The sequence below is a fragment of the Gossypium hirsutum genome, chromosome A09, assembly GCF_007990345.1.
Source record: "Gossypium hirsutum isolate 1008001.06 chromosome A09, Gossypium_hirsutum_v2.1, whole genome shotgun sequence".
NCBI lineage: Eukaryota > Viridiplantae > Streptophyta > Magnoliopsida > Malvales > Malvaceae > Gossypium > Gossypium hirsutum.
The window spans coordinates 63,863,055-63,872,841 of NC_053432.1; the positions used below are offsets into that span (position 1 = coordinate 63,863,055).

Below are 9,787 nucleotides of genomic sequence, written 5' to 3' on the forward strand. Positions count from 1 at the left end.
AATTATAAAATACATTTATTTAAAAAAATTAAATATTCCCACGCCAACATGGGCACACAGGACATGCCACATGTCACTATCTGAGTGCTCTATCAGCCGCGTCAACACTTACTAGTAGAAATGGGTAAACTTTTTAACAAAATGACCAATTCCCTCTTTGATCTAACGTATAAAGACTAATTTGTCCAGTTTTTTAATAGAATGGGCAAAATGCAATTCAACTCCTAATATAGGGGCACCAATGATACTCTTACCATTTTGTACAAATAAAAAATTAATTTTACCTTGAGTATTACTTTCCACGTCATTGTTTAAGGGTGAATTTTGTACAAAAGATTGCATCTTTTTTTTCTTAAAATATAGGGGTTAATTTGTTTTTTTATAGGGGGACAAAATGCGATCTAACTTCTAGTGCAAGGGTTTCAATGATACTTTTACACTTAATGTTCAATTCTTGTTTTCTTTAAAGTTGCAATAATTTATTTCTTCAAGATTCTGGTGTTCCTCTTCAATATATTAGGATTTATTAATCTTAGAGAGATTAAAGTCGATAGATTGCTTTTTGAAATCAATTGAACTTGAAATAAAATCAGTACATAGAAATGGAAAGCTTAACTTTATTCAAAGTTTGTTGCAATGGGAGATAGAACAAAAACTATAAGCCCATAAAAGTAAAAAAAAATGGAGAAGAAATAATAAAACCAAATGTTGTTAATGCAGTTTATACATAATGATCCGACGTTTGCAGAACTTCATTCAAGATATAATATTATTCAATCAACCAACAAGTCAACACACCTCTATCAACTAAAACCCTAAAACCTCCTCTACAAGTAAAGTTCATATGGCCTCAATAGAGAGCTACGATACAACTGGCATACACTTAATATTACTCTAATACCATATAAGAAAATACTTCAACACTTAGACAAGAATATGAATATCTCAATACAAAAAAACTTAGATCAAGATTATTTGATTTCCCATCATTCAAAGTCACACACCCACATCAAGAAAATAAGTCTCCTTTATATAAAGTCAACCAGCATGTTAAAAGATCTTGATAAGTTTTTTGAATCAAAGCTTCACATTCAAAGGGCAACCAATAATGATAGTTCACTCATTTTTATCTAATACACTGTTCATGATCACTTATACATTAGATTAAAGAGATGATGAAAGACACAAAATTTCCCATATCAAGGTTAACTGAATGAAAGTTTTACTATCTTGATTTGTCGAAGATGCCACTCTATCTTTTTAGCTAAAAAATACCGTGTTCGACCAGCCCAAAGAAAACGTGTCTTCATTCGAAAATAACATGGAACCAGCAAAACAAAAGTCAAAAGGGTTATAACAACAACGTCATCAACATCAAATCAATTTAAATGTTCTTAATTTCAGTTCTTTTTAAGTTCTAAATTTGATTCATATTAATCTTAAATTCTGATGACATCTTGTATATTTTCAGAGTTTCAAGCTGCACATCCTCACTCCAATCCAAGATCCGCACAAAAACACTAGTTTAATGGATCTTCATCCTTATTTCACATCATACCAATTAGATTTGTGATTATCCCTCCTAAGGATGTCATTTTCCATTAAAGTTCAAACTTGAGTCCTCATCCTTGAAAGTACAATGCATTTTACCATTTCATCCAACCACTTATTGATAATGATTCAAGTTTTTTAAATTATAAGAGTGAGTATATCATATCATATTTTAAACTAATCTCATATCCTTTAATCAAATCCACCTCATAAAATTAATAACATTTTTTTCAATTATCATAAAAATAATCTTTTTTTTACTGATCTACAAGGATCTTATTTTAAAAATATAAAATCCAAAATACATTCCACACTACAATAGAACAACTTGTAAAGAAGATTCTGTTTACAAATGTAATTATAAAAGGGTTTACTATTTTGATATATATATATATATACACATAAGCTGATATCATATAATTCTGGAGATACAAAAACAAATAGGTGAAAGACGGTTTTGTAAGCAAGTGATGGATATGGATTCATATGAAATTGAGTTCAAATGACATGCATTGGCACAACTAGTTGGGAATGGGACAAGGATATATGAAGTGGGTTTGTTTAATCATTCATGAAAGGCAACAATAAACTAAGAGACAAATTTCACATGGGTTTATCAAATCAAAATCTAGTTTTGTATCTCCAAACTCAACATCAAAATTCCCAACTATCCCAAACTTCATACTTTTGATATGATGTTGGGAAATATAATTAATCTTCCAACTTTAGTTCAAAATGGAATTATATTATATGGGTGTCAACACTTTTATTATCCAAAAGCTTATAATTTATTGTATTATTCTGTAAACCTAACTATAAATATTTATTAACCATAGACTTGAAATTCTATATTTTATTTAAAAAGGAAAAAGAAAGGAAAAGAAAAACAATGAACCTCTCATTGAAAAGTGTTGGAGGACAAGTAGTAGGTGTAGTTTCATCAGATAGGGTCCCCCAAAAGAGGCCAAATAGCATTGATAGTGCGAAAAAGAGAAGTTTCTCTTTTAGCATCCGAAAGAGAAAGGAGACTTTCTTTTCTCAAACTCTTTTTTAATCACTATTTTACCACTATTTATCACCAAAAATCGTTTGGAAGTATTTAGAAATGGAATCAATTGGACTCCAGCCTTCAATTTCATCCATATTTAATTTATATTACTCAATATGATTGATAATTTTTAAATTTTATTTATTTCATAATTTTATGTTAAAAGATGCTTTATCAAACACTCTAATCTTCTAATATCCAAATATATAAATACTAATTTTTTTTAAACAAATTAAAGCTATGAACTACAAATGAAACATCAAATATGTTTCATCCTTATTTTATGTTTAAATTTGAGATTTAATTCATATACTCTAATTTAATCATTCAATTTTATAATATCATTAATTAATCCAAATAATTGATATATATTAACATGAATTTTTCTTAAAAAGATCTTTCCAAATTTATCATGCTAACATATATTTTGGTAATTTACGACATTATTTTAAATAAAATGATCATAATTATTTGGGTAAAAGGATCTTCCTAATCTCTCTCAATTTCAATATTAAGTAAATTGGTTCCTTTTTTAAAAAAATGAAGTAATTTAATCATTATTAATTTTGAAAATAAGCAAATAAGGACAATTAATTACGGTGTTAATGACTTTCGTCAATTGTACAAAATTTTGACTGATATAATAACAAATTTAACCCTCAATGTTCACATATTTTGTCAATTTGATCTTGATTCTAAAAGATTAAACAAATTTAGTTTCAACATTTACATATTTACACAAATTATGTGGCCTAAATTTGTTAAATCAAGACCAAATTAACAGAATGTGTAAACTTTGAGAGGTACATTTGTTATTATATCAATCAGAATTATATACAATTGATGACAAACATTAACACAATGATTACTTGTCCTTAAATGTTTACTTTCGAAATTTACAAAAACAAAGTTGCTTCACTTTTTTTTTTTAAAGAAACTAGCTTGCTTAATATCGATATTGAGAAGGCAGAAAAATCTTTTTACCTTATTTGAGCTAACTGAAGAAAAATAATATTTTAGTTTCGATTTGAATTATTATTCTTTGTTTTGTTACTAGTTCAACAGCGTAAAAAAACATATTTGATACATATACATTAAAACAGTTGGTCATGAAATAAAAATTTGCTACAATGGGTTGGGGTATTACAGTAGAGGATAAAGTTGTGGCCTAGAGTTGTAGGCTGACTTCCTAGGTAGAGGTAAGTGGAACCTAAATGCCAAAACACGCAAAGATTTGCTACAATGGGTTGGGGGTATTTGGACAAACTTCTGTGGGGGACAAATTGAAAGCAAAGCATGCCTTTCTAATATTTGTCCACTCAGTAGCTTTCATTATTGAAATTTCAATAAGCATTCTCCAGGATTCTACTTTTTCATGCCACATAATTATCGGGGAAAAAAAATCAAACAATAAGAACTACATTTTTTGCTGCCTGTGACCTAAAGAGTAATGAAAGAGGCAGGATCTTGATGATAGAAGTGAATCTAACATGTAATTATCACATTCGGTAAACTTAATGTTCAAATCATGATATCTACAGTCCTTTAATTTTATTTCCAACTTGCAGTGAAGAGATAATGAAACCATATATATATATATATATAACTGCATTAAGCTTTGAACCTTTGGAGGCCAACTTTATAGCCTAGAGTCCTGGTGTCTTTTTGCACTTGTTCTTGGAAATCTTTGTAAGTAAAAGGTTTATATTTTGAGCTGTGGATCACACTCTCTTCAGCTGGGAATACAAAGTAGCAGATTGATAGCCGCTCCTCCTGCTTCTTCACTCTCACTCTATGTTTCACACTCATGTATTCGTCGTCACTTATAGCCTATACTCAACACAATTTTAATACCAAATAAGTAAGATTTTCAACATTGATAAATAAATAAATAAAAACTGAAGTATTACTGTTGAGGGTAAGATACTCAACAAGCTATAATATTATTTTCGATTGGGACTTTTGTCTTTTTACTCAGTCAAGAATTCTTGGCAAGTTCACAAAGTAGAGCTTGCCTCATCACCTATGGCATATAAGTAACTAATGAAGAGCATGCTACTACTTGAGTGTTCCGCGTGTTCAAGCACTAAGCGCTTTCACTTTATAAATCTATACAACTTTTAATGGAGTAAAAAGCCAAAATCTCAATCAGGGAGGATACCTCAACAATTACCATATAATATATAAATGAAATTTGAATGAAGTGGGTTGTATAGACCTGCATCATGTCACCGATATGAACTACAAGAGTGTTGGGAATTGGGTTAACCAAGTGCCATTTATTGTCCTTGAAAATTTCTAGTCCCCCAACATGATCTTGGTTCACTATGGAAAGCACTGAGCTATCGGTGTGTGGGATCATGCCCCAAGCCTCGCCAGCCAAGGAGCGGCGCGGTGGATACCTGTAAACCCGAATGAATGCAGTGGATTCATCTAACTTAGACTCGGATTGTTTAGGATCAAGATCGAGATTCTTCGCCATTGATTCAAACAAGGTTGTGGCAATCCTTGAAAGGTGCCTTCCATATTCTTCCAACAAAAGCCTAGTGGAAAAGACAGTTAAGGAAAAAAATATCTAGTTAGCAAGTAAGCAAAATGGGGTGGGGCAACTTAATCGACCATGGGAGTCATTTCGAGAACTGGGAAAGCAGATTCGTTTTATTATGGGAAAAAGATGAAGACCCATGTTTTTGTTTATATATGTGATGGCAAAGAATAATTTGCCATTGATCGAAAGGCTAAGCACATTGAGGGTGGTGGTGGGGGACTGTGTTCTTTCACTTATGGAACATATCAATCAAAAGCTGTTCCAAAGTCATTCTTGTTCCTTGCTGCTTTTGCATTTCGTGGCCTTACCTCACTATCCATGCTTTATTTTACGGGGAATTATAAGCTCCATACACAAAACAGCAAGGTGCTTTATGTTCCTGAGAGGATCCTAAGACAAACTCAAGATGAATTCAAAATTTTACTCCCAAACAACTTTGATTCTCACCTATCACTATTTCTTTTGCAAAATCACTATGCTTTAACTCTAAAATAGTTACCAAAAACAAACCATGATTTCAAACCAAAAAGTAAGACAGATAATCAGCCTTTCAAATCAAACCATATTTTTAACATGATAATTTAATCTAAACTAAAAACTCTAATATATTTTATTATTTTTAAAATCATGTTTAAAATAAATATTTTTTTTATAAACACCTTTTGATAACAATGGAAAACATTGTCAATTTTTTTCAAAGCATTTTTTAAAATTACTTTTTAACCTCAACGATAAACAAATTTTTAATGTTTCTATGTACAAACTGATTGAGCCTTAACTCATTCGATTTCGTTACAATTACAATAATTAGGAGGACATAATTTCAAATACCTATTGGATACTCAAATTTCAAACCTATTACATAGGACTAGGGCAAAAGGAAAGAAACAAACAAGAGTTTTGACCTTCTTCATATTCTTTATATGATTAATGTTATTATAATACTACTACTAATAATAAGGAGTTTATTTAGCCCCATATTTATAATTTGACTAATTTTAATCTTGAGTCCCATTCTACATAAAATTCTCGACTTTGTCATTGAATCTGATTACTTGATTATATCAAGTCAAAATTTGAATTCAATTATCTTATAAACAATGAAATGGAACACTTAATTATTAATTTTGTGGATGAAAGTTTTAATTGCCAAAGATTAAAGGACATGATCAATCATGTATATATCCATCCATATTATTATTAAACTGGAGTTATAAATTAATTAAGGACTAGTTCAATTAGAAAATAATTTAAAAATAATTTCTTAACAAAATAAAAAATATTATTATAGTTATGGTTTTGTCTTTTCATAATTTCCTATAAAATCTTTACCTAAAACAACTAAAAACTAATTTCCTAAAAAAATACTGACTAAATGTTTAGGATACAACATAAGATTTGTACATAAAATTTTTACTACTACACTTATAATTTAACTAAAAGTAATTTTTTATAAATATAGAAATTATTTTATAAATCTTTTTCACCATATTATTTATGGTCCATTTTCAATTATTTAATAACATTTTAATAATTTTTTCTATCTCATTAACACATAAATTTGGCAATTTTTTTACTCTTAACTTAAATCTTGAACCTTAAACTCCAAACCCTGAATATTAAACCCCGGCCTTTGACTTTAAACCTTAAACTCTAAACATTAAATCTTAAATCTTGAATCAAACCTAAACCTCAAATTTAAATCCTAAATCCTAAATCCTAAACTTTAAATTTGGGGTTCGAGTTTAAGGTTCGGGATTCGAGGTTCAAGTTTTAAATTTTGAGTTCAGGATTTTGGATTCTATGTTTAGGATTTGGGTTTGAATTTTTGGTTTAAATTAGAGATTAGGGTTTGAAATTTAAATTTTAGAATTGAGGGTCATGGTGGAAGGTTCGGTTTCGTCTTTGCTACATGAGGATTCACTATCTTAGCTCGACATTGATGAAATAAATTAATCATCATTGGAACTATACATTCATCCTCCTATCAATAAACCATACAGGAAATATACTATTTATCGTACTGTTATCAATCCATGATTGTTAATCCTACTGACATAATTGGTCCCACAACCTGAAAGTTGTTGATTAATCTTCGTTACGACTTACAAGAATGAGAACTCAAAAACTGTGATAGTTTTCATTGAAAATTAAATTCTTCCAATTTTCAGTTGAATCATATATATGGTGATGGCGAGGAATGTGGTATATAACTATGTATGGGAAATTAAAAGTAAAGAAAATATGATGATTGGTCCATTGAAACTATTTGCATATTTTGTTTTGGGGACAGGGTCTTAAAAAAGTTATTGATGCTGACCTTGCAATCTTCATTTTTTGCAAAAAAAAATCTGGAACAGTTCAATCAGTTGGTCACTTCGTAGTGATTACTGCCCACCCAAAAGCAATACAAAATCCAAAAAGAAAAACGCCAACCAAAAGCAATCAACAAAGAAACAGTACCTGAAACAATGAAGCATAGGATGTTCAGAATGGAAGTGTGGGAGTTGAGTGAGTGGAACATTAAACCCTTCGAGCCAGTTCATAGTTGAAGTCGAGGCAGCAGGGTTTAGGGCAGTCCCAGATGGGGTTAAGGCAGGGGTGCCCCAGAAATAAGACATAGGGTTAGTGATTAAGGCTTGCTTGGACTCAAAGGATAAACCAAACAACATCTTGGCATGGTACTGAAGTTTGGTCAAAAGGGTTGAAGGGATCCCATGGTTAACCAAACGAAAAAGACCCCAATTTTTACAAGCATCCCCAAGCTTATGCAGGCTAAGGCACTCAAGATCCACCATAGGGATTGGAACTGAATCTTCTTGGGTGGTGGTACTGGTGTCTTCCATGGAGTAGTTGTTCTTCTTCAATTGAGCCATCATCTGCTGCGGAGGATGAACACCCTCACCGTTCAGCTGGCGAAACACAGGAGGGTAAGATCCAACGTTGCTCATTTGAAGCATGTTTCTAATCATATACCTTATATATTTTCTTCTGTATTTCAGGGTTCAGTACAGACGGTATATATAGAGCGAGGGGATTAGGTTTTGTCCTAAAGTGGAAGTGAAATTATATTTAGGTAGGGACCCATTTTGATATGTTGTGACACGTGTCGATATATCGTCACCCTAGCTAAGCTGACTTGTTTTTATTTGTCAGTCACTGCAACTTTAGTGAATGCCTAAAAGACCTCCCTCAGTCAGCTGATTTGCCGGCTACTGCCTGCTCTGCTCCGGTATCGTCTTAGGATTTCTCACAACACTGCTTTAAGTATAGCAATTGGTGAAGTTTCTTGTTCCTTTCGGAGACGCGGATATCCGTACGTCTTCGGCTGAGATACAAAGCTCAAATTTGGTCAAAATTACACATGTTTTTAAATATCTGTGATTAAAATGTGATTTGATAATTTTTAAATGGTCAAATACTATTTTTTTTTGAAGTTTTTTTGTTTGTTATAAAAGTACAATAATAATAAGTGAGTTAAATTATTAAAATTATAAAATTTTAATTTCTTGATTTGAATTTCTAAATTATAATTTTAGTAACGAAAATTAATTTTTGTACCCATTTTTTATTGGAACATGATATTTTTAACCATATAGACTTGCTAGCAATAAGTTTTGTTGTACGGTATAATAACAAAAAAGTCCTTCATACTTTACACCTTTGGACAATTGAACTTTTTGTTGAAGTACTTTAGCCCTCAATGTTTTATTTCGTTAAATTTTAACCGCATATGATTGTACAATACAACATGGTTTAAATGCTCAAGAAAAATTGAAAATCTTACATAGAATTAAAATATATATATTTTTTAGTTAATAAAAACAATAAATTATACAAAAAAACTCATATTTTTAAAATTGTTAAAATTTTATAAATAATACATTTGTATAATTGAATATAATAAAATCAATATTAAAGTATTTTATTTAGAATATATCAATTTTTTATAATATTTACAAATATTTTAATAATGATTAAATTTTTTATTAACATTGTGAAAAGAAAACTGAATAATGAATTAAGACTTTTTAATGAAATAATTGTTCTATTGAATAAAAAAGAAGAAGCTAATAATTACTTTCACGATTCCAATCACCGTCCTTAATTTTGAAAACGCCATGGGATTGTTACTTGCTTCGTTTTAAGAATCTCGAAGGTACAAGTATATAAAATCTTTCAACCTACCCCTGCGTTTATATATTTTTACTACCTCAACATGCTAATTGTTTTTACATTGAAATTTTAAAAAAAGTTTATTCAACTTAGTCCTTGAATATGATAATTGCTTTCACGTTGAAATTTTAATTTTTTTTTGTCCAAATAGTCCTTGAACTTGGTAATTATTCTCATATTAAGGATTGAAATTTTTTTTTCCAAGTTGGTCCTTGATATTTCTTTAAAAACCATAAAATTCAAGATCTAATTGAGAACAATTACCTAATTTAGGCCCCAAATAGTTATTTAACTCGTACATAAATTATGTCCTACTTTTTTTTTGAATAAAACAGTATTTAATTTATGAACTTGGCAATTTTTTAACTTGATTCATGAAATTTTTTTGTCTACTTTAGTTTTGGAATTTGGCAACTTTTCTCAAATTGGTCCATGAATTAAAGTAATAATGACACTACCACTAA

The 9,787-nt window shown here is 30.0% G+C and overlaps 1 protein-coding gene across 2 annotated transcripts; it reads right to left on the bottom strand.

The window, feature by feature from the left end:
• Positions 1 to 4,070: 4,070 nt before the first annotated feature.
• On the bottom strand, positions 4,071 to 8,161 carry LOC107889070 (gibberellin 2-beta-dioxygenase 6). 2 transcript variants are annotated; one of them, XM_016813370.2, is made up of 3 exons: positions 7,611 to 8,161; positions 4,773 to 5,142; positions 4,071 to 4,429 (listed from the first exon to the last, which is right to left on the bottom strand). In XM_016813370.2, the coding sequence occupies exons 1-3, from the start codon at positions 8,117 to 8,119 to the stop codon at positions 4,211 to 4,213; spliced, it is 1,098 nt and encodes a 365-aa protein (XP_016668859.1). In that variant the 5' UTR covers positions 8,120 to 8,161; the 3' UTR covers positions 4,071 to 4,210. The 2 variants fall into 2 exon arrangements, with proteins under 2 accessions (XP_016668859.1, XP_016668860.1); XM_016813371.2 differs by having other exon boundaries at positions 4,818 to 5,142; positions 7,611 to 8,152.
• Between the last annotated feature and the right edge of the window lie 1,626 nt (positions 8,162 to 9,787).

Bases quoted from the DNA above. Each gene is read 5' to 3' on its own strand.
- LOC107889070 (XM_016813370.2), bottom strand. From the start codon at position 8,119: ATGATTAGAAACATGCTTCAAATGAGCAACGTTGGATCTTACCCTCCT. The intron at 5,143-7,610 runs GTACTGTTTCTT...CTTTTCCACTAG, and splicing joins CCTATGCTTCATTGTTTCAG to GCTTTTGTTGGAAGAATATG. The intron at 4,430-4,772 runs GTAATTGTTGAG...TGTTGAGTATAG, and splicing joins TTTCATTTATATATTATATG to GCTATAAGTGACGACGAATA.